Consider the following 26,026-nt stretch of genomic DNA (forward strand, 5'->3'; position numbering starts at 1 on the left):
AGCTGTGTGGATCCCATTGTGGAATCATCTGGGAGAACGATAGGCAGTGGAACATGCTTTTACATCAATGAAAGTTGATGTACAGATGTAACAGCATTGAAGAAGATGTGCTGTCCTAATTTAGAAGCACTCTTCATCAACTTGTCTCTGGAGTTTTCCTCAATTATTCTGTTGAGTGTGTACATCCCGCCACAAGCATGTGTGAACACAGCGTTGCAACAACTGGCTGATCACATCACAGACACTGAGCAACAACACCCAGGCTGTCTTATCATTATTATGGGAGATTTTAATAAAGCTAACCTCACCCATGAACTGTCAAAATACAAACAACACATCACATGCCCCACCAGAGACAGAAATATACTGGACCACTGCTACACCACTGTAAAGTATGCATATCGCTTTGTCCCTCAAGCAGCTTTGGGACTCTCTGATCACTGTCCAGTTCATCTTCTCCCGACTTACAAGTAGAAACTTCAGCTAAGCCTGTAGTAAGGACTGTAAAGAGTGGACTAATGAAGCAGAGCTGGAACTACAAGCCTGCTTTGACTGCACAGATTTAAGTGTTTTTGAAACTGCAGTCACAGACCTGGACAGACTTCTGTGAGGATATGTGTATACTTATGCTGCATTCCATATGTCTCATAAGTCAGAGCTCGGGACTCAGATTGACGTCATATCCGTAAAAAAAACAAGAAATCCAATTTGGATACGTTCCATTTACACACAACACGACAAGTCGGAAAAAGATGGACACCTGCAGGAAAGTAATTGTTGCACTAGCTCTTTCGGAGTACAGAGAGCTACAAAATAATTATGCCCTTCACCTAAGAGACCTCGAGTAAGATGACAGAAAGCAGAGAAGGTATGTTAATGTTCCGTGTATTTGATTGTATAAAAACATATTAACCACATTATATCAAACCAGCGGTGTAAACAAAGGGCAGTACCCTATGGAAGTACACATGTATATTTGCAATATAAATTTGCCTGACAGGGTTTATGTGTAACAAAATTTTTAGTACATATCACAAAACATTACTATATTCCGAATTAATTTTCTAAGAGGGATCTAAACTTTTTAAAAACCTATTTTATGTATTTTCCGTTACAATTTCCTGCTCACAATTCTGCTCAGTTTGTAATGTTAGGCAGTGTTGTTGTAGCTACATAGACCATTGTTCTTGTAGCAGCAGCTGCAACCATTGTCGTTGTTAGCAGCAGCGACCTAGCTAATTTTAGGTGTACCAGTTTATAAACAACAGAGTACATGGTAATTCATACATAACAGGATCATAGCAACATGTCTATAGGCAACAGTAATACAGTATTATGTATACGACCCACAGCATACTACAGTTGATGCTCTTCGCAGCCGTCTTGCTTTCTGAACTCGGGGTCCTCCAAGTTTGTCCAGATTTCCGAGTAGGAATTTCAACATCGGGGGCGTTTCATTTGTCAGTTCCGGTCTCAGAACTCATAAAATAACTCGGAGCTCTGACTTCCGAGACAAATGGAACACACGATTACTAGGACATGTTTTACATTCAATAATGATAAACCATGGGTTTACAGGAAAACTCAGACAGCTTCTCATGCCAATGAGGATGCTTAAAAAAGTGGGGATAAAATATTGTACAACTAGGCCAGAAACACACTAAGGAAATCAGAGTGGCTAAAAGAAGATACTCTGAAAAGCTGAAAAAACCCTTTTCAACCAATGATCCTGCATCTGTGAGTAAAGGCCTGAAAAGCATCACCAAGGACAAGACACCACCCCACGCTCTGTAGAGAATCAACAAATGGCTGATGACCTGAATGTGTCTTTCTGCAGGTTTGAAAAGCCCAGTCTCACACCCCTCCTCCACTTAGATCTTCACTTCATGCACACCAACACCTCCTGGAACCCCCCCTTCTCCCCCTCCTGCTACTCAACCTGCACTTATGGTCTGTGAGGAGGATGTGTGCCAGGTATTTCAGAAAAAAAAAGTCTAGGAAAGTTTCATGCCCAGAAGGTGTTTAACCTGCCTATCTGAAAGTCTGCACTGACAAACTGCCCCTATCTTCACACAGATATTTCATAGATCACTGGAGCCATGTGAAGTTTCCTGCTGCATCAAATGTTCCACCATCATTCCACCCCAAAAACCTAAAATCATGGGACTTAATGACTAAAAACCTGTCGCTCTCACATCTGTGGTCATGAAGTCATTTTAGAGACTGGTTTTGGCATACATGAAGGACATCACTGGATCCCTGCTAGACCCCCTTCGGTTTATTTACCAAGCAAACAGGTCTGTGGATGATGCTGTCAACATGGGACTGCATTAGATCCTGCAACACCTCGAAAGACCTGGGGCTTATGCAAAGATCACATTTGTGGACTTCAGTTCAGCCTTCAATACCATCGTGTCTGATCATTTCTCAACCAAACTGACCAGCACTCCATGCCCACCCCAGTCTGTTGATGGATCACCAGCTTTCTGACAAATAGGCAGCAGCTAGTGAGACTGGAGAAACTCACATCCGGGACCTTCACTATTAGCACTTGTACTCCTCAGGGATGTGTTCGCTCTCCACTGCTGTTCTCTTTGTACATGAAGGACTGCCATGCAAAGGACTGCTCTGTCAAGCTCCTGAAGTTTGCAGACAACACCACAGTCATCAGCCTCATCTGCAACGGTAACAAGTCTGCATACAGATGGGAGGTTGAACAGCAGGCTGTTTGGTTCGGTCACAACAACCTTGAGATGAACATGCTCAAAACAGTGGAGAAGTCTTGAACAGCACTGTAGCAGCAGTGGAGTCATTCAGGATCCTGGGCTCTACCATCTCTCAGGACCTGAAGTGGGACACCCACAAGGCTCAGCAGAGGTTGTACATATTTTGCCAGCTGAGGAAGTGCAACCTGCCACAGGAGCTGCTGACACAGTGCTACTCAGCAGTCATTGAGTCTGCCCTGTGTACATCTATAACTGTCTGGTTAAGCCACCAAATCAGAAATTAGGAAAATACAATGGACAGCTAGGACTGCTGAGATGATTATTGGTGCCCCACTGCCCACCCTTCAAGACCTGTATGTCTCCAGAGTGAGGAAATGTGCTGGTAGAATCACTTTGGACCCCACACACCGTGTCCACTCCATCTTTGAACTGTTGCCCTCTGGCTGACGCTACAGAGCACTGAGCTTCAGGACATCCAGGTCCAAGGAGGAGTCTCCACTCACCACCGGTTGATGCACGTATCAAATTCAAGGCTCAGATACTGGCATACAGAACAGTCACTGGGTCTGCTCCAGCATACTTAAAATCATTTCTGCAGAGCTACACACCCACTAGAAGCCTGCGGTCGGCTAAGGAACGTCGCCTTGTTTTAGGGTACAAGATACGGGGGCGGGGCAAGGCCATAAGCGGCGCTCGGAGCCCCACGACTGATCACCGGGCTGCGAGGGTTCAGGGGGGAGCAGAGGATTCCACTCCATCCCGACACTCACAGCTGCCCAGGCAAGCATGGCCATCAGCTGCGCATGGAGACAGACTGAACCAACCCACTCTCCGATGCTGTAATCGAAAGCTCATCCACTTCGCGAGCCACGAACGTGACCGTGAACTCACCCTGAGATGAGCCGGCGGTCACATCGCAAACTTGCTGGGGCAAACGAGCATGCGGTGGAATGGGAGATCCGTGGTGGGTTTCCCGGCGGAGAAGCTCCCGTTGAAATCCCCAAATCGCCCCCAGTGCTAACCGACCCCTGCCTCATACCCGTGGGTAGAAGGACCGAGTCGGGGAGCCGCTGGAGTGGCTTTCCCTTTACGAGAGAAAGCCACGACCGCAACGCGAGAGCATGATCCATCCACCAATGCAGTACCTGCGCTGTCCCTGCGTTGGCAGTGCCCAACACGAGGCAGCGATAGTGGCTGTGGGAAGCGGAGAGGTAAAGATCGCAACCAGGAAACAGACACAAGCGAAAAAGACATCTTGAAAAAGACGTTTTTCTTTTGCGCCACTATTTTAGAGGAAATTAAACTCTTTTATGTGTTTTTATATATAGACAGATAGAAAACTGCTATCTACCATTTAAAAACAATATTATTTTTTAGATTCTTTCTTACAATGTTAAAGTTTAGTGTGAACTTGAGTAAATATAGTTTACTATATTTACTCAAATATATATAGTTTATTTATTTTTAAAAAATTTTATGTTTTCTACTATATTAAATGGTGTAATATATTGGCATTGTATCTGCCACCCTGCTCTCTGGATCTTGGCATCAGACATTAAAAAAATCCATATCAGTCGATCACTAGTCTGGAACACATGGTGGTAACCTCACACACGCAACACTTCTATCAACACATGCAATGAATAGAGATAGATTCTCTCTGACGTTAAAGAATTTCTCCACATGACTACATTTCCTGACCATGTTTTTAGGGCATTGATTTGTAATTGCTGGGTGCTCAAGTCCAAAAAGCCCACCAAGAGTCCTAGATATGGATTGGGTCAAACCTTTAATATAAGTCTGTAACACCCCCTTTATTTTTTTTAGGTGTTACCCTGAGGAGGTTCAACAGAAATTCAACTGGTACTGAATGATAAAACCACTTCAAGCAACAAATATTCTTTTTTTTCTCTATTTTAATCTACACGTGCATTTAATCTATATATATACACACATATATAATTGCCCCAACAAAAAACAATATACATAACAAGTGTGAATGTGACAATATAATGAAACTTATCATCAATGTCCAGTCTTTAGATGAATTTCACTGATGATGGTGATGAGTTGAGTATAAATCCACAAGGTTATTTGAGAGCGATGCAATGTTATAATCCTGTATGAGTGTGAAGTGAAGATAGTCAATGGGATTTGTTGCATTGCTACAACGTGGTAACACCCAGATCCCCATTTCTCGCTTCCCAGAGAAGTGTAGAGGATCATCCCAACAAATGCTCATATAATGGACATGGGTGAAATTGCACAACAAGCGTTGATATGGTCCAACAGTGAAATTATATTTATATAGATTGAAAAGTCCTTTCTTCAAAAGAAAGCAAAATATATAGCATCAGTCATTATTAATTACAAATATATCAAGACATTAACCCAGTTAGCCAATACTTACATCTGAGCATAAACTCTAAAGAGCTCTCAAACAGGACTTCAAACAATTAAGTAGGTAGCACCATGTGGTTTCCCTCTGCCAAACTGAACTGTCTTGTTCGTGGGTTATCAGGCTTATATATGGTAGCCAGCGTGCACTAGTGCCCTCAAGCAGCTCCAAGTGGTATTACACATGACCAGCTACCTCTATTTAGGCAATAGCCAGAAAAAAGACATCAATAAAACCCAGGTAACGTTTAGACTGTCACAAGTCTTTGGGATCCCACATGTAATTCCAATTAGAAAAGTCTGAAAGGTTTGTAAAGTAATAGCACACCTCTCAAGTTTGACAAGCTGTACAATTTGAGGTATTGATTATGTCCATAACACAATTAGTGTGGGTCAGTTACATGCTGAAGTTTAATACTTAGGGTTTTGGGGAAACCCCAATTTTTCCACACACATTTAAAGCAAAAGACAGCCAAACACACTTATAAAAACCTGTTTTCTTGTAAACATCTATCAGTGTGCAGAGCAGCATACATAGTGTTGTACACAACAACAACAACAGAACAAGGGCAATTCAATTTAGGCAGTGGGTGCATGGACAAGAGGTATTTTTCTAGGTTTGTTGTTGATGAGCATATACCCTTCTAAAACTAGGCTATTTCCGGAGCCCTGGCTTGAGCATCAGTGTGAATCGGTGTTAGAGAGGCTGTCTCGCTGTGCTGAGGAGTGAATCAGTGGGAGACTGTGGCGTGAGACTTCTGTCCCTCACATTCTGATGTGTCTGAACTAAAAAAAAAGAAGCACAAATACACAGCCACTGAGATACCAGCCCAGACTTTCCCTTTATTTTCTCTTAAAAATGTAAGTTCTTAAAAGGGGTCTACAGCATGAACCTTCCTGCATTCATTGGTTCTTTGGAAAACAATCTACGATTGTGCCACTGAAAACTATATGGACACTTAAGCCACACTTTAAAATGTATGAATTTCATTGCAATATATAACAAAATATCAACAAAAATAAGTAAAATCTGCAAAAATAATAATAATGTAAGATTATTTTCTTACTCATTTTTGCAGTCATTTTTTAACAAACTGGTCCAAAGTTGATTTTTAGTGGATGTATAAAGTAATTTATGCTTAAGTTAACACATGTGTCCTAGCAAAATATAACCACAGGTGCAGTTCATCACATTAATATAAACACTAACACTATTACTCAAAGCTATGTCTGAGGCACTTAGTAGTCAGGGTTGGACCAGCTTTGAGTAAGGTATCACAAGTTGGGATCAACAGTTCAACCCAAGGGTTTAATAACTTCAAGTTAGTTTGTAACTGCCCCCCTTGGTTATGGTAGCTCGCTCTAACAAGCTCTGCAGAACTCCCCATTGAAATAATTGGGAGACTGCCATGAACAGTGTTTTGTTTGCTAAATATTCTCATAAACTGAATGGAAAATATTCTTAAGTGTGGAATGATGAGTGGCATTTTTAGGCACATTTATATGAAGTTTTTTGTAACAGAAATCATTCAATTACACAAAAATTTGATTTAAAACTGCGGAAACTGAATTAGAATAAATTAAAACAATTAATCACAAGTCACTTGAAAAGAAAAAAGCATCATTTGATAGCAGAACTGCTTATAATGTCTCATAACACACTCATTTTGAAGCTGTGAAGTGTTTATTTACTATAGATTTTTCGATTACTTGAATCAAAACATAAATTGATTTACATTCAGTTATTAGTTTTAATTTACCTGGGAGCAAATGTAGGTGTCCTCACTGATGTTTGTCATGCTCATTTAGGAATTAGGACTGACACAGTTTAATCCATAGTATGCTCCTCTCAATATATATTTAAATGTTTTTCATTTTTTTAGAAAGAAAAATAAATAATGTGTGTACCGTTTCTGGGTACCTCGTTTCACTATTATAAATAACCCAACAACATCGTGTTTTACATTTTTAGATCATTTTGATAAAATCCCACTTAAAACTACTACACACATTGCCCTTGAATACAGGCTCCATTGGAAAATAGCAAAAGTCACGTCAGAGTAATGGCTGTCCGGCAGCAGTTGCTAAGACAGGATTGGTCAAAAAAAGCTTTTAAGGCAGTGATAGTGAAGGGTCAGTTTGGTTGCACCACCCGTTCTTAACGCAAGACTTATCAATTTGGTTTCATGCTCTCCGTAAATCAATGTGTAGTCGCATAATATGATGTTAACCTTTACTGATCCAAAAAGTAGCCTTCAAATTTCTAAACAGTAGTGTTGAATTCCAGTGTTATCCTGTAATGGCTGACGTTTAAACATAATGCTCAAATATTTAGTAGTATTCAAATTGTAACTTACTGTTGCAAATAACACATGGCTTGTGCAACCAGCCCCACTATACTAGATATGACTTCATTTTTTTGTATGTTTGTTTTTATTTTACGTCACTTAGCTTGCCCTGAATAAGGTAAAATGTCCCTTACAAAGTTCTGTCAATCCCTGTGGCTAACATGACGCAAATTTGCCATTTATTATTTTTACAAGCAAATGAGCTTTGCGCCAAAATCTTCATTGTTTCCACAGGTTTGCTGCAGGTTCACTTCTATCAGTCTAGAGCTGCTAACTTCTGACAATAATTATAAGCAAATTCTATTGTTTACCAGGTATTAACTGCCACTTTGTCACAAACAAATAATTTTTTAAGGGGTGGGCCAGATTTGGATAAAAGCATCTGCCAGGATTTTCCCTGTAATAATTGCACTGTAAGTCGCTTTGGATAAAAGTGTCTGCCAAATGCATAAATGTAAATGTAAAATGTAAATGCATAAATGTAAGTGACATAGGTAACTCAATTCATATAAGCTTTTCTAACATACTGTATAGCCATGAGTGGGTTTTTGCACACTGTAAAAAATTATGTGCCAGTTTTACTCAAAATTGAGGCAACTAATGGCATCAGCTTTTTGAGTGTTTTAAACTAATTTTATTTTTGTTTGTCCTATTAGACTTTACATGTTTTCATTCACTTGCACTCTTTAGTAATGCCAACTCAATTTGATCAATTTACAAAAAAGTATCTTGTCTTTAACCTTGTTTTTTTAAGCAATGTTTTCTAATTTCTCCTGATAAACCACACATTTTTTTAAGTTACTTCTTTTTAATTTTCAAATGTATTCAATCAATATTTAAATGTTCCTATATTCTTCTTCTTTAATAGTGTCATGAAACAGTTAACAAGTGTCTCAAAACAAAACATTTAAATCACTTTATAGTGTTACAACATCATATCAAATCTGTAAAATACAGAGTAACATGACACCATCTGTTTCAGCTGAACGTATCCACCTTTACCATAAAGAGGCCTGTAAACAGCTTTAAGTACATAAATAAAAATTAAAAAATTAAAAACAAGCCTGGTATCAAACCTTGTATGTCCTACAAGAAGGTAGCAACAGTACTTATTTCAACATGACCATTGGTCTTGATCTATTTACATTAACCTATCACTGAGAACCGTACTTGAAGTCAGTGTGTATTGTACATTTTGAACAATGTTAAAACATCAAATTCAATTAGATTAAACATTAAAGCCATGGCCAAAAGTATTGGCAGTGACATAAATTGTGTTCCCCTTCTGTCACTCACTCGATTTTGTGTCGAGGTAGTGACACTAGGGGTCGTTCTTGAGAGCCCCGAACACCTCCCATTCTTTGACACTCTGGGATGCTTGCTGGACACTCTGGGATGTCCTGAAGCCTTCTTCACTGCAGTTGAACTTCTCTCCTTGAAGTTCTTGATGATCTGGTAAATGGTTCTTTCAGGTGAAATATTCTTTGCAGCAATTTCCTTGCATGCGAGGCCATTTTGATGCAACGCGATGATGCGTGCATGTCTTTGTTTGGAGGTAACCATTGCTAACAAGAACACAATGATTGGAAACACTTCTTCCCTCCTTTTATAGCAAACAGTCTGCTCTTATAATCCAATCAGAATGATAGAGTGATTTCACCTGACTAGTACTCGTTCACACTTTCCCATGTGCTGCTCGTATGATTAGTGAAATTATGTTGGCTGGTCATTTTGTGCCAAGCCAAAAAACAGTGAGATTTGGGTTTTTGTGATAAAGTAAATGTTTTTGGCCAATGAAGCTTTTTACAATTATTTAAAATGCATCTGATCACTCTGCACAATAATCTAGAAACAATGTGAATCAACACCACAACAACTGAAGCATCGATTAATGCACTGATAATTAAAACATTTTTAACTTTAAATCATTGCTTTCACCCAGTGCTGTATTACTGTTTGAAATGAACTAACTCTCACGTAACGTTCGTTCCTATGTTGCATACAAAGTGCGTGGTGGTGTAGTGGTCTAATGCACATAACTGGTAAACTGGTAATCAGAAAGCTGCTGGTTCGATCCCCACAGCCACCACCACTGTGTCCTTGAGCAAGGCACTTAACTCCAGGTTGCTCCGGGGGGATTGTCCTTCTAATATGTGCACTGTAGGTCGCTTTGGATAAAATGTAAATGCATCACTGATGCATTGTCGACTGTTGGCAGAAAGCAATTTGTATCTACTTGATCTATTATTTTACACAAACCTATCGATTTGCTTCAGAAGACATTCATTGATTGACTAGAGTAATGTGTATTATTTTTATTCTGTCTAAATGTGCTTTTTGGACCGTCAAACAGCTGGAAGACTGCTGGCAACCATTTACATGCTTTGTATGAACAAATGAGCTGGAATCATCTGACACATCTGGGATAGCTTAAAGGTAAGTAAACCATGAGTGGATTTACATTTTTGGGTGAACTATTCTTCAAAGGAATAGTCACCCAAAAATAAAAATTATCTCATAATTTAGTCACCTTCATTCCATCCCAGAAGTTTATGACTTTTTTTGTTCATCAGAACTCAAATTAAGATTTTTAGAAGTTTTCATATGTGAAGGTCCATAGAATGGAAGAAAATGGCAACCAACACTTTAAAGGTTTAAAAGTCACATTTATGCAGGATAATAGTAATCCATATCAATCCAGTCGCTCAATGTCTTCTGAAGCGAAACACTGCATGTTTGTTTGAAAAAAATCTATAATTAAACGTTTTTAATGATAATTCATTGCTTACGGTCAAAACGCACTGATTTAATAACGCATCGAGCACATACTGTAATTCATCCAAATTACAACAAAGTAAATGACAGCTAATAAAATGCAATTAATCCACAACTATATAATTCATTAATCCTGATATATATAAAAAAAAAACATAAGTATATTACTTGCAGTGTTTGTCAACAGTTGCGTTACAGATAAAGAAAAACACGGTGGGAAATCATTGACTGGCTGATTATAGTTAATCCACATGCAATACAAGGCCAATTTATGTAAGAGTACTTATAAACCAGCTAATAAAGCAAACATTTTGCTTTATCATTGAGTATTTGGTGACATTTAAAGTATCCGACCATTAATTAGCACATATGTAATCTGATTCGTACCTTTTTCGGTGCAGTTGGGTTGTCAGTGATGCAGAAAAATGCAGTCCTGTCATACTTGTTCAACCGAAGAGTCAAAATGGCCTCAGCCATGAACATTAAATCATGACTTGCAGCAGCCAAATGCAACAGTTTATTCAAAGTAATTTTAACTTAAATAGTATTTCAAAAAGGCACACATCTAAAAAACCTTGTCAAGATTACTCAAGATAATACACACAACATTTAATTGAAAAAAATATATGTTTGCAACAAATTGATTCTACGTAAATTACTCAAAATTTCAAAGGAAAGTAACAAACATAGATTTATTTGTTGAAAAAAAAATTTTATTGTTACAACTACAATCCCACAGAGTAATTTTTCACAGTGCACCAATGCAATACTAACATGTCTGTTCTAACTGTTCACGTTAGCATTTATCTCCATGTCATGACAGGCACAGCAACATCCATCTACATGTTTAACAGAGAAACATTAAAGAAATCCCACAGGGATAATTATTCAAATTGCCTAGCGGTTGGGCTTCCGATTTAACGAAGTTAATTTTGTAACCTGAAATTGAACTGAATGACTGCATTGTTGGTAAAGAAGATTCAGGGAATTATAAGAACAGCAAAATAGAATCTGCATACGATGCTATTTTGTGCTCACCACCCCCTATTGAGATGCCTCTTATGCCTTCATGATGTCTAATAACCTTAGCTAGAGGTTCCAGGACCAGCACAAACAGAACCGGGCTAAGCGGACAACCCTGCCTGGTGCCTTTAGCAATTGGAAAAGGATCCAACTGCAAGTCCTTAGTAATTACAGAGGTACCCCCACTCTAACCTGTTGAAGCCTTTCTCTTTGTCAAGTGACACAGAAATAGCCAGATAGCATTGATATATTGAATTCATACATTCAATACATTCAGAATTCACCTGAATGTAAACGCTTCTGTATAAAGCCAGTTTGGTGAGGGTTTATAAGATTGGGGAGAACCCCTTCTAGTCTTCTTGCCAGCAACCTAGAGAGCAGTTTAACATCAACCCCAATTAAGCTGATGGGTCTGTAAGAGTTACATTAATCAGGTGGTTTATCCTTTTTAAGAATTAGAAAATATTTGCTATATTTATAGCTGGCCCTTTTACAATGATTCTGCAAACATTTCAGTAAGTGGCCCAACTATGTCTTTCTCATTTTTTGGTAAAATTCTGGGCAAAAACCATCTGGCCCAGGGGCCTTCCCTCCTCTAAGGAAATTAATGGTTTTAAGAACTTCCTCTTCCATAATTGGTCTGCAGAGGTCCGGCAATTCTTCCAGCATAATGGAAGGGAGCTTAATGTTATTGAGGAAATAACTCCTCCATTCATCTGTAAAGTGGCATTCTGATGAGTAAAGATTTTGATAAAATTCCTTCATAATTGTATTAATATATTTGTTTTCAAATCTGTTAATCCCTAAATGATCTTTTAATGATGATATTACATTAACCTTTGTCCTCCCTCTTGCCAGATGGGCAAGAAGGTGTCCTGGTTTATTCCTAATGTCTATGTGTGGCAAAGAAGATTGCCTTCTTAGTTAATAACTGTTCTGAAGCCGAACAAGAATTAATTAAAATTCTCTCTCCAAAGTTAGAATTTTTGTATTGAGCTCTACTTGATTTCTAATAGCCTCTTTTTTGGGCTGAAGTATAAGACTTTTGCGGACTCCCAAAAAAGGGATGGGCTGATTTCAGGAGATTTATTAGTTTCAATAAAGTATTTCCACTGCTGTTTAAGATACCGCATGAACTGAGGGCAACTCAATAAAAATGGGTATAATCGCCACTGTCTACTGTACGGATCTCTATACAGGAGGTGTACAATCATTGTAATGGAAGAGTGGTCGGATAAAGTACTAATACCATTAAAACATACCACTATACTATCCAGCATCCCTCTTGATTATAAAAACAAATTGATGTTCAAAAAAGTTGGATGAGACTGAGAAAAAAAAACTATAGTTCCTCTTCCAAATCATTGCAGAGTTCTAAAAGCCTAGAACATTTTCTTGGAATGCAACCTTTTGGAGGGGATTGTGTATAGTTGGATATAACACTTAAACTAACAACTTAAAATCCCCTCTTAAGAGTAAATGAAAGCATGAAAATGAATAAATGTCTGCAAGTAATTTGGGAAACAATTGAGGCTCATATGCTGTGGGGGCATAAATACAACCAATGTTCCCCATATAGCAATCCTGAAAGGAGTACATACCGGCCTTCATTATTTATGAATGACTTTTCTATTTTAAAGGAGAGATTCTTGTGGAGAAGAATTTCAACCCCTCTACTGTTGGATTTATAAGAGGGAAAAAAGAACTGACAAACCCAGCAACTTCTATGCAACTTCATGTGCTCTATATCAAAGAGATGGGTTTCCTGAAAAAAGTGCAATCTGACATTTCTCCTTCCGAAAATTTTTTTTTGCCTTTTGACCACATGGATTATGCCTTTTACATTAAGGCTAATCAGTTTAAGATCACTTATGAACAAATATTACAGTATCACTGAAAAAGCCTAGGCAGCGTCTAAATCCAAGTATGAAAATGACTCGGGGTGTTGAAATAATATAGAGGATGGTCGGCGCAATGAACAAACCACTCGTAAAACAAAACCAAACCCACACAATCCAGCTGTCAAAGAATTGGCAAAACAACCCCCACCCCAGTGTACGTACAAGATAGTGGATGATGCGAAAAAGAGTGGCCACATTACATCAAAAGATGGAGTTCAACTCAATATAAACCTCCTGCTCCCATTGAGCAAAGTATCACATTATAATAAACAAGTGGCTATAATCACTGTATGTGCCCTCCCTAATAAAAAAGGGACACTTTAAATGACATTAAACTGTATAATTTTAACTTGAGGTATAAGCAAACAGCGGAGTATCAACGGAACTCAACACTGCACAGGGTGAACTAAGGTATTGCAGTCTTTAAATTTAACATGAAGGGAACCTTTAGAGTACCTGTCTGTTTGAGCATTCCACAGCTATAAGAGTGGACCTTAACACTCATCCAAACCAGCCGGGACCAACCCACAGTTCTCGGTCAACAGCTATGTTATACCAGCCCGCATGCTTTTGCATCTTGTGCCTAGTGAAAGGAGTATTCAACCCCTTTAAAGTTGAAGCACAGATTAGCAGGATAGCGCATCACAAAGTGGACTCCTTTTTGAATGAGCTGGGCAAAGATGTTGTTGAATGCCTGTCTCGCCTTCCTGACTTTGACCAGAGAATCCTGTGTGATAAAGATGTTACATCCATCATAGGTAAGACAACCATTCTTCTTAGCTGCTGCCAGAATTGTACTCTTGTCTGTGTAGTTGTGGAGCTTAATCAGCACTGGCTGAGCGCGGTTAGTGTCCTGTGTGCCCGGTCGATTTTGACAGCACCGTGTTTTGTTTCCAGATCCAGTAGCCTGGACAACAATGTTTGAAAAAATTTAACAGGCTCATGACGCTTTGCACCTTCCTTCCGGCCAAAGACTAAAATATTTTACCTCTGGCTGAAATTCATCGTCATTGGCTCTCTCTCAGTAAGAGACTGCATTTTTTTCAAGCACTGCTATCTTGTTGTGAAGCTCCACCACTTTGCCCTCGGTCTGGGAAACACAAGTCTCCATCTCTGTAATATGTTTCGTATTATCCTCTAATCGAGTCGTAATTGAGTCCAAGGTCAAATCAAAACGAGCAAATTTCTCATCAAACAAAACACTTAGGTTGTCAGTTACAACCTGTGCTAAGCTGACCTGCTCTTCTGACAAGTTGCCATCTTTGTTACCATGGATAGCAGCCGGCTGTCCTTTTTCTGTTGTGTGACCCCTTCTAGTTTCTTATTGGGAAGCTGCGGAGTCTGGCCCTGACATGGTTTGGAGTTGGATGATGAAAATTATCAGCAAAACAGCCACTAAATTTGGTTTACAAATAAGAAAATTGGGCGATGTTTGCGGGAGCTCTGCAAAAATGTGTCACTCAGAACAAAAGCGTCATGTGACCCCTGAAAATGCCCTTATAATGACTTTTGATTCTGATGTGAAACATTTCCTAATAATATATTCTAGCCCTAATTAGGCATATTATTGCTTGTTGATTTAAATTTATAGTTTTCAATGGCCAACCTATGTAATTATTCAGATTGAGATTATTTTATTACATGACTATCTGAAATATTCTGATTTGAAAATTTGGTCATCTAGTGGTCTGATATTTCTGAACAACATCTGTACACAGGGATTGCATGATTATCCCTTACATAATCTACCATTACTGAAGTATTTGACCAAAACATGACATAGGCCTACAGTTTATTTTTATTTGGTTAGAAAAATATACCCTCACAAAGATTAATATGCCCCTGAAAATCTACGCCGGGAGGCAAATGTTGCCCCTAACAGAAAAGTTCATATTTAATACTGCTTCAATCCCTCAGTCTCGTTTACATTCATGTCAATTTAAATAGTGTCTACCTAAGGGTTGTGAATGCAACCTTTTGGCATGTGCGTCCTGTAGCGGTCATAAACTATATGACAGATTTGAAAGGAAAGTTTAGAGTAGGTTTTTTGGAAGTCAGTATTGTATTAAGATATTTTAAAACAGATGTTTAATAATGCTATTCAGTATTCATCTGTTACTGTAATTATCAGTTAAACCATTCTGTCTCATTTCAGAAAGTCATGTGATAACATATGAAGGGCCAAAACTTTCATAGCCAATCAGTGGGACTCCTAATAAAATAATATAATGGGCCAGTAAGGGTTCTTTTTAATGGTGAAAAACTTTCATGAAACACCACAAAACTATTCTAAGGAAGTAAAAGAGAAAATAAATGTTGAAAACAAGGAGGGCCATTTAGGTGATATGCTTGTTTAGGATGTACCTGCTGAGCAGCATTCTACTAAGCAGTGTCTTCGATGTTGAAATAATAACAATCTGCAGTCTGCCATTGAGCTTGACAAAACTTGAACAAAACCTGAGCAAACATCTCGAGCGATGGCTTCACTGACTTCAAATCAAGAAGAGGATATGTGCTGCCCTGTGTGCTGCGATTTCTTCACCGACCCAGTGCTTCTGGACTGCAGCCATAGCTTCTGCCGCACATGCATAGACAAGAGCTGGAGCAGTCAGTTCAGAAAGACATGCCCTGTTTGTAGGAGAGAATGTTTCAATGAAAACCCCCTGAGCAATTTGGTCTTGAGGAACATTGTGGATAGTTTTAGGGACAGAAAAAAATCAAGTGTAGAATGCAGTGTGGAAAGGCAAGAATCCCAAGTAAGTAGGAAGGAATCAACAGAGGGAGCAGAGGAAAGAGAGAACTTTTGCAGTCTACATGGAAAGAAACTATTCTTCTTCTGCATGGACGACCAGGAAGCTTTGTGTACGGTGTGTCAGCGATATACCAGGCACAAGGAACATCACATAATTCCAGTGGAGGAAGCCACCCAAGAACTAAAGGTCAGAACAACAATCCGATAGACATAAAGTGTTATGCAGTGAATTTATAAACTTTTTTGTCTTGTGATATCGATATAAACCGATATAAACTGCTTAAATACAATTATCAGTTTATTATTCATTTATACAATTTAGAAAAAAATTCACCCTATAATGAGATATGAATATAATATAATAAGTAGGGCAGTACAACAACAAAAAGACTGGTTTGGCTACAATTAGTTATGAAATAATGTTCATGGTCAATGGCAACACATTAACACCCCTGCCTCTACAGTAACACCAAGACAACCAGAGTGATCTCACAGTAAAATCGAAGAGTAAATTGAGTTATATTTAGCAAAACTCAGGAGCAGCAATGACTTACCGAAATTTTAAACACTGTCCCTATGTTCCAAAGCGTTAAGCGATGTTGGCCATATGCCCAACATTTTTCGGGAAAAATGTCCACAGAGGGGCACCAAAAGAGAGTTGTTTTCAGCTGTACAGGATGCAATTCACTGAGAAAGAATGCATATTTTATTAATGATACAACTTTAAACCAACCGTCAGAGGAGTACAAATTTATTGATAGAGTGAAAAATGCAGCCACTGATTATCGCGCTTGTCACTGATTATACAAACACAATTACTTCCTGGTTTCAACAGGGATCTGATCCCCAGGTTTCCTGTGCTGCTGACGTGACACACTTCCATTCACAGGGGAACCTAAACTTGCTTGAGCCGATACAAAAATGTCTGATAGGAGAAATGGCGCTTGTCGGTGAGTCGGCATGATGTGTCCGATCCTAGAGTACTGGAACTTTCAGGAACAACATGCCGACATCCCATGTGATCATTTTGTGACAACATATGAAGACATGAAAGAAAATTATTGTAATTATAGCTGTTAACATTGAAAAGATAGAAAATTATAGAAGTCTCTGGTGTCTCAAATTTGTTTTTATGTTACGTTTACATGGGTGGAAATTTTGTGACGGATCTGTTTTTATTAATAACAGTTTGAATGGCAAAAATCACAAATTAATCTTTCATTTTTGATTCAGAATTGGGCTAGTTTCATATGACAACATAAACTAAACAAAACAAAACTCTTGATAAGAGGAGGGGACTTTGATGACCCTATGGTGCTGCAATTAAATTAAAACAACCTCAACTGATCATTTAGAAAAGACAAGTTTGGTTTAAAGGGATAAATAACCCCAAAATACCCCCCCTCATTATTTACTCCCAGTATGTCTTTCCAACCCCATATTATCTTTTTCTTCTGTGGAACAAAAAAGGATATATTTTAAAGAATGTCACGACTGCCGATTTCCATGCAAGTGCCATTGCTCACTAGTGTACACTTAAATATAAACCTATTATTTATTCAGCAAAACTCATCTCAATCCACTATTCCAGGGGAAGGTCAGGCTCTCATTAGAGCCACACAGGGAGGAACTAAATATCCTCCGGACGAAAACGGATGAATGTTTCAGGATAACACAGCATATCAAGGTACTGATTGTATACTGGACAGGACACAACACATCAAACAACCTCAGAATTTGGCTTTGATGGTTTTCTGACATCAGGAAAGTGTGAGCTTTAATGTTAAACTGACAAAAATGTCGCTTCCCAGGAACAAACCAGATCCACTAAGAGTTTGATCAAAAAAGATTTTGAACAGTTGCATCACTTCCTGCGACTAGAGGAAGCGGCACGGATTTCATCATTGGAGGATGAAGCTGAGGTGAAAAGAAACATCATGAAGAAGAATCTGGGGGAGCTCCGCAAAAAAGTAGAATCACTGTCCAACACCATCCAAACCAGAGAGAAATTCTTAGAAAGAGAAGACCTCCATTTCCTCCAGGTAACCAGCCAATTATGCAGAACTACAATGATTCTTGTGTGTCACTTACATCTAAAGTTAAGAATTGTTGTGATATTGTTCCTATTATAGGCTTATAAAATCTACAATGACAGGTAAAGTGAAGCTTTTAATCTTACATAATCTGTCCTAATTAATTAGATGTGTGTTATTGTGGAGTCTGTGTAAATGTTACCAACTCTCGTTTGCAGTGCTCCTTGCGATTTCCAGGAGATTATTTGCAATCTACCAGATGCCCTTGTAGATGTAGCTAAGCACCTGGGAAACCTGAAGTTCAATGTGTGGGAGAAGATGCTGGGACAAGTGCAGTACAGTAAGTATTAGGCAGTAAGCATAAAAAGTGTAATTCTGTATCCTACAATATTTTTGCTGCACGTACCATGCATTAAATATGTAGAAAATGCAGTTTATCAACAGTCTTTTATGAAGCAACATATAATAATAGAAGACTGAGTGCACTGTAAATTTGGCCACAGCAGGTTAAGATTTGTATCATTCCCCCCAATGGCTGAAGCTGAAAGTGTTGATGAACGTTTGGGCGTGTGAGCATGCTTCAGTTTCTGAAATGTCCACAGAGTGGCACAAAACGCGAGTTGTATTTTTAGATGTATATTATATAATACAGTAAAGAGGAATGCCTTTTTTTTAACTCTACCCCTTAACCCAAACCCTAACCCTAAACCTAACTTTCAGTTGAGTAAAACATTATTTTAGAGCGAAACTCAGAAACGCGCCCACCATTTATTATATAAACACAATTACTTCCTGGTTTCCATAGACCAGAACCTCCGTTTCTGTGAATGAATTTCATGTTATAAAATAAACATTATTTGAAATAAAAAAAAAATATGTCAGGATTAATGCAAGTTATATTGTACATACTATCCTTTTAACTTTATGGTTCTCTTTCTAACATTCGTTCGGTATCTCACTATGGGAACGCCTCTGGGCGTGACCGATCGCGGAAGCACCTATTACACCACGTCTGCCAACCCTGGCAGACCAATCGCTGCAGCGATCAGGGAGTCACCTCCCTGTATATAAACTGCAGTCACCTGCCGTTTCGTCATTCTCGCTCTCTTCCCCGTGGAAGATTTCGGAAGCTGTCCTCAGCAGATTTTGGGAACGATTGCTTAACTGTTTTCTGACGGAGCCTTCAGGTAACGTCCCAAACGCAGATCATTCCCTTGGTTGTTGAGTGACCCGCCGCTTTAGAGCGTGAGAACTAACGTGTTAAGACGAGTTTTCCTGCTCTTAAGTTTTATTTAAACGAGAGCTCTCTCATCGCAGCACAGCTCCGTACAAGTCGTTGCGTTGTGTGATAACTTACCGTACGAAGAGAGTGCAGGCTCTATCATGGCCACCGCGATAGAACCGGAGAGCCCCGGAGGAAGAGGTCGTCCTCCGCATCCGTGTGCTTGTGGAATGTGGATTTCTGCCAAGGATGCCCACGGCCTCTGCATTTCTTGTCTGGGCGCTAAACACGCTCAGGCAGCGCTGTCCAACCCCGAGGGCTGCCCGCACTGCGCGATGTTCTCGACTAAAACCCGAGAAAGGAGGCTCCGCGTGGCAGTCGGTGGAAAGGCGGACCCATGCCTCTCTGCTCAACCCAGAGAGGAACCCATGGATTGTCCCCAAACCACCAGCTCATGGGCAGAGATGATGGAGAAAGTGTCACCCGTCCTTCCTCCGCTGTTCGAGGATCCACTAGCGGAAGAGGAAGAGGACGATGATGAGGTGTTGTCGAATATCCTTGAAGACGAGGATGACGACGATGAAGATGCTATTCTTCCCCCGAACCAAGCCAGGCCGCCGAGTGCACAGGATGAGAGTTCACCCTCCCTGTTCAGGTGGACACAGACTTGATCGAAGTCTGTCGTAGGGCCGCGGCTAGATTGTCAATTGACTGGCCATCCCAACAGACAGGTCAGGGGGCCGCAAGGGACCTGTATGATGGAAAGAGACTTCCGTCTCGTCTCCCGCCAACGAGGCAGTTCATTCCGGCAGTTCCCGCCTGTGTGGCGGAGATGAAAAAGTTTTGGGACAAGCCTTTTTCTCATCGAGTGCCCGTCAAGGGTTTCTCAAGGCTGGACGTTCAGGGAATGGAGGATCTAGGGATGGCAGACCCTCCCCCGGTGGAAACCTCGGTTGCAAATCACTTGCATCCAGGCCGCAGAACGGCGCTCTCTTCAACCGGAGCTTCGTTGCCAGGGAAAACAGAGCGCTTCGCCGCCTCTGTTTTTCAAAAGATCTACAAATCCACTGCACTGTCTGTCCGTGCTCTGAACGCTACGTCCCTCCTCACAGCCTATCAAGCGGAATTATTAGAGGAGATGGGTCGTCAGCTGGACTCCGGATCTCCCAACCCGGTGCTCTGGGAGGAGATTTGCGTTATCGCAGATTTGAACCTGCGCACGTCCCGCGGAGCAGTTCAAGGGTGCGGACGGAGTATGGGTCTAGCAGTTGTGGGAGAGAGATCGTTGTGGCTGGGTTTGTCAGGGCTCTCTGAAAAGGAGAAAGCCGAGTTTTTGGATGCCCCTATTGACCCAAAAGCCATGTTCGGCGCGACGGTGACAGCGATGAGGCAGCAGTGTGACCTGCGAAAGAAGGAGGGCGAAGCTTTCCAGGTCTGCCTCCCCAGAAAGCCGGCGGCTCGGCCTTATCACACGAGTCGGCCAACTTTCAGACCTTCAGGAAGAGGAGGACATTCAGATTATCAGCCGTCCCGCTCCGCCCCCCCACAACAGTCGAGCAGCGCAGCTTCACAGCCGAAGCCCGGCTTCGTGAGACCTAAACAGTCTTTCGCGGCCGCAGCAGCGAAACATCGACCGGCTGCCCCCCAGGGGAGCAAGAAGAGACGGTCGACCTGATACGTCAGTTCGACATCTAGAAGGGTTGGGAGACAGCACCCAGGGTTTATCTGTCCCAGCCCTTCAAAACGATTCCTCTCTCCCTCCCGCGGGGAAAAGGAGAAGGAATTCAGAGGTGAAATGTGTTCGTTTGGACGGTTCAATGTCCAGCGTGTGCGGGAATGTGGCCGAAGTTCTGTTAGTGCCCCCCAAGAGATCGCCTCCCCCTCCACCTTTGAGGTTTGTTACGAGGGAGGAAGGTTTAACGTTCACAATCACGACTTCAAAAATAAAGTTTTCTCTGGCGCATCCAGGTCAAGCACCGAGGGCTAGAGTTTAAGAGAAAAAGAAAATATCTCAAAAGATTAAATCAATCACAGATAAAGACCAACATAACTCCTTTACTGGAGCGGTCTTCCCCCTCCGCCGCTAGAGTGTGCTACGGCACCTCTGGTGAGCTGACGACGGGAAGGGCCCACTCGCTACGCAGGCAGTGAACTGGCGCGCATGCGCAGTTCATCCCTGGGTGTTAACCACCATAGAGAAGGGTTACAGGCTTCAATTCGCTGTGAAACCTCCTCTATTCAATGGAGTGGTAATTTCAGTGGCCAAAGGGGAAGCAGCTCTTGTATTAGAGGAGGAAATAGCCTCTCTAATAAGAAAGGGAGTGATAAGAGCGATTTCAACGGAAGAGAGCCACGAGGGCTTCTACTCCCGTTATTTTGTGATTCCCAAGAGAGGGGGGGGTCTTCGTCCTATTCTGGATTTACGAGGCCTCAACAGACACCTCAGGAAATACAAATTCAAAATGCTGTCTATCAGAACATTGTGTCAAAATATTCGTCGAGGAGACTGGTTCACAGCAGTAGATCTCCTGGACGCATATTTTCATATAGATATTTTTCCTGCGCACAGGAAATATCTGAGGTTCGCCTATCAGGGCACGGCTTACGAGTATATGAGAATACCATTTGGCCTAGCTCTAGCTCCTCGGGTATTCAGCAAGTGTGTAGAAGGAGCCCTGACTCCGTTGAGGGATCAGGGATCAGGATTTCATCATATCTGGACGATCTGCTAATCTCCGCGCCGTGCCCTCGGCAGGCAGAGAGAGATACACACAGACTGGTGATGCACCTGGAAAGATTGGGTTTCAAGATAAACCAACCGAAAAGTTGTCTATCTCCGGCTCAGGAAATAGTCTACCTAGGTCTCAGGTTGAATTCTGTGACGTTTCGAGCTTTCCTATCGGAGGATCGCATCGAGACTTTTCACAGCTGCCTTTCCCTTTTCCAACAAGGAAAATCAGTCCAGTTCAGAATGTGCCTTCGGCTATTAGGACTGATGGCCTCAACGGTGTCCGTGGTTCCCCTGGGACTGTTGCGAATGAGGGAATTTCAGAACTGGACAGCGTCACAGGGTATTCGCCCCAAGAGCCGCCTCAGCCAACGAGTGCGCGTCTCACCAGAATGCATGAGCGCTCTTCGTTATTGGAGAGCCCGTCTTTTCTCAGGACCGGCTGCCCCCTGGGCCCGATCGTACTGAGGAAAGTAATGACGACAGACGCATCTCTCACAGGCTGGGGCGCAGTGTTCGAAGGCAGAACAGCGAGGGGGGTTTGGTCTCCCGCGCTGAGAGAAAAGCACATAAATGTTTTAGAGCTACTGGCAGTGTTTCTAGCTCTGAGACATTTCGTGCACTTTCTCAAGAGTCATCACGTATTGGTCAGGTCAGACAATACAACGGTGATAGCCTACATAAATCGACAAGGGGGAGTGCGTTCTCACACGCTACACAGGTTAGCGAAGAGACTGATTACGTGGAGCAACAGGAACTTCCTGTCATTACGCGCGACACATGTCCCGGGGATAATGAACAGGGGAGCGGATCTATTGTCCAGACGGAATCCTCTGTACGGGGAGTGGAGACTCCACCCCCAGGTGATCCGTATGGTATGGCAGAGATTCGGCCAGGCTGCCGTAGATCTTTACGCATCGCGCGAAGACGCGCAATGCCCCTGTTCTTCTCTCTGACCGGAGACGATGCACCATTGGGTGTGGATGCTCTAGCCCACGAATGGCCAGACGTGTTACTGTACGCGTTCCCTCCGTTGAGCTTGATCGAGCCAACACTACGGAGGGTTCGGGAGCGCGGACATGTTATGATTCTGATCGCACCGTTCTGGCCGGGAGACTGTGGATTGCGGAGATCGCGCAACTGCTCCACAACCAGCCGTGGCCGTTACCAACGCGCAGAGATCTCCTCTCGCAAGCACGGGGAAATTTTCCATCCCTCCCCTCAGAAATTAGCTCTCTGGGCCTGGCCCGTGAGAGGTTGAATCTGAGCGCAGCCGGGCTACCTCCGAAGGTGATTGAGACGATTCAGAACGCGAGGGCTGCCTCGACTCGTTCTTTATATGATCTCAAATGGAGAGTTTTTGAGGAATGGTGTGCTGACAAGAACATTGTTCCTTTCTTGTGCTCTGTGTCGAACGTGTTGAGTTTCCTTCAGGACCTCCTGGATAAGGGCAGAGCCTTCTCCACGGTTAAGGTTTATTTGTCCGCTATATCAGCGTGTCATGTGGGTATTGACTCGGGTACCATCGGCCGACACCCACTAGTCTGTCGATTCATGAGAGGGGCACGCAGGCTACACCCGGTGTCAAAGCCACTGGTCCCGCCATGGGATTTGTCGGTAGTACTGAACGCGCTCTCAAAAGCTCCGTTTGAACCCATTGATAGCATTGTCTTAAAGCTGCTCGCTTTGAAGACTGCTTTGTTACTGGCTCTTACAACGGCAAAGAGGGTCAGTGAACTACAGGCTTTATCAGTTCATCCCTCATGTATGATGTTCGCCCCTGATGGTCAAAGAGCTCTTTTCAGGACTAATCCGGCGTTCGTGCCCAAAGTACTGGATCACGCGGATACAGTAAGAGCGGTTGACTTGCCAGCTTTTCATCCACCTCCTTTTTCTTCACCAGAGGAGGAGAGGTTACACTGTTTATGTCCGGTTCGATACGCTGTACATGTATGTACAGAGAACCCGCACATTGCGGAAAAGTAACCAGCTGTTTGTATCATGGGCTGACTCTTTTAAGGGAAAGCCTATATCACGGCAACGTCTTTCCCATTGGATGGTAGAGGCTATTGTGTTATGCTATAACAGCATGAACATGGAGCCCCCAGTAGGTCTCGTGAGCGCATTCTACAAGGGGAATGTCTACATCCTGGGCTCTATTTAAGGGTATATCGATTCAAGAAATTTGCGCGGCAGCCAGCTGGTCCTCTCCGCACACATTTATACGTTTTTATAGATTGGATGTTACAGAGCCATCTCTGGCGCACTCAGTTCTGGGAGTAAGTAGCCAGAGGGTGTGAGTTGGTTCGTTTTTGGTAAGTGGATATTTTATCTCCTTTTGTTTTCAGTCTGCTTCGTCAGCATATCGGCAATACGGGAGTGGTCTATATCCCATAGTGAGATACCGAACGAATGTTAGAAAGAGAACGATAAGGTTACTGACGTAACCCAGGTTCTCTGATAACATGAAGTGAGGTATCTCACAAACATTGCCCTCCTTGCCTCGTAGCACGGAGAAGAGATATGCGGAGAATGACGAAACGGCAGGTGACTGCAGTTTATATACAGGGAGGTGACTCCCTGATCGCTGCAGCGATTGGTCTGCCAGGGTTGGCAGACGTGGTGTAATAGGTGCTTCCGCGATCGGTCACGCCCAGAGGCGTTCCCATAGTGAGATACCTCACTTCATGTTATCAGAGAACCTGGGTTACGTCAGTAACCTTATCGATTTACATGGTTGCCAATTGTTAATTTGAATGCAAAATCCCATTCAGGTCCTGTAATTGTGGACCCAAACACTGCAGCTCCATGGCTCAAACTGTCAGAAGATTTAACCAGAGTGCATTATGGAGGCTTGCAGACAGAGATTCCTGATAATCCAGAGCGCTTTGACCTCTGTGTTTGTGTTCTGGGTCATGAGACCATCGGCGCAGGCACACACTGGTGGGATGTGCAGGTTGTGGGTAAGACGAAATGGGACATGGGGGTTATGATGGAGTCTGTGAGCCGTAAAGGCATTCTGAATGTCAACTCCGAGTGTGGATTCTGGGCACTGGCTTTAAGAGATGGTGGCCAGTACAGTGCCTGCACAAAACCCTGGACTACGCTCCAACTGAAAAGAAAACCTCACAGGATTCGAGTCTGCTTGAACAATGATGAGAAGGAGCTATCCTTTTACGACCCACTTGATATGACACATATCTACACCTTCACACACCTGCCCTCCGAAAAGCTCATCCCCTTCTTCTCTCCATGTGTGAGTGACCAGGGCGTTAACAAAGAGCCTTTGAGAATCATCCCAATCAAGGTGGCAGTAAAAATCACTCCAGAGCAGGCTGATTGAACTTACCCAGAGATGTTGAGTCTGTTCCATTTGTTCTGTGCTTGTCATGGGTCAACTTTTTGAAAAGTCTTTGTATATGTGAAGTGGGGGTGGGCAAGTTTTTGAAAAGTCTTTGTATACAGTATGTGTAGTTGAAAAATAAATGTGGACATACACTTCATCACTCGCGCACCCCCATCATGCTGATTGGGGACCAGGCGTGCGTTGTTCCAGTTTATTTTATTACATGTTCTTAATTGATTTTTTTTTTTATGTATCTTGATTTTCTTTCAAATTTACATGTAAAACACTTTAAATTGCCATTGTGCCATTGCTAAATAAATAAACTTGCTTTTCCTTGCCTTGCCTAGAGCCCCCATATTCAGCGCTACAATTTCTCCCATTCATAAGTATACCAGTGATGCTTTACTGTCTCTGGCTGCCATTGAATAGCATTAATGCTAACAATTAGTAGTTGACCTTCAAGTCCCTTGATTTAAATTTGTGTTATCTACATAAATTCAAAACACTAATAGAAACATCTGTTAGAATCAACAACATAAGAACGTTACACTGCAGGACAGTAAAAATGGTTTCTGAGTTGATATGTGGATGAAAAATTAGTTTTCATCTATATGTTTTTCAGCAAATTTAGAAATATAGCATAGAAATGCTGAATGGAAACACCGTTTATGCACATTTGAGGGGAATAATTTGTTTTGTTCAGTAAGAAGTCATGGGCATAAACTACTATGGAATCACATTTACAGAATATATTCCTATAGAATTAATTTGGGAA

At 41.7% G+C, this 26,026-nt stretch overlaps 1 protein-coding gene across 1 annotated transcript; it reads left to right on the forward strand.

Annotated features, from left to right (window-relative positions):
• Positions 1 to 15,569: 15,569 nt before the first annotated feature.
• LOC127618213 (zinc-binding protein A33-like) lies at positions 15,570 to 25,598 on the forward strand. Its single transcript, XM_052090543.1, has 6 exons — positions 15,570 to 16,109; positions 17,514 to 17,609; positions 17,734 to 17,964; positions 18,055 to 18,077; positions 18,174 to 18,295; positions 24,680 to 25,598. Exons 1-6 carry the CDS (start codon positions 15,648 to 15,650, stop codon positions 25,246 to 25,248), a joined length of 1,503 nt encoding a protein of 500 aa, XP_051946503.1. The 5' UTR covers positions 15,570 to 15,647; the 3' UTR covers positions 25,249 to 25,598.
• Positions 25,599 to 26,026: the final 428 nt, after the last annotated feature.

Source organism: Xyrauchen texanus, chromosome 24 (assembly GCF_025860055.1).
Source record: "Xyrauchen texanus isolate HMW12.3.18 chromosome 24, RBS_HiC_50CHRs, whole genome shotgun sequence".
Taxonomy (NCBI): Eukaryota; Metazoa; Chordata; class Actinopteri; order Cypriniformes; family Catostomidae; genus Xyrauchen; species Xyrauchen texanus.

Bases quoted from the DNA above. Each gene is read 5' to 3' on its own strand.
- LOC127618213 (XM_052090543.1), top strand. From the start codon at position 15,648: ATGGCTTCACTGACTTCAAATCAAGAAGAGGATATGTGCTGCCCTGTG. The intron at 16,110-17,513 runs GTCAGAACAACA...CCACTATTCCAG, and splicing joins AAGCCACCCAAGAACTAAAG to GGGAAGGTCAGGCTCTCATT. The intron at 17,610-17,733 runs GTACTGATTGTA...GTCGCTTCCCAG, and splicing joins GGATAACACAGCATATCAAG to GAACAAACCAGATCCACTAA.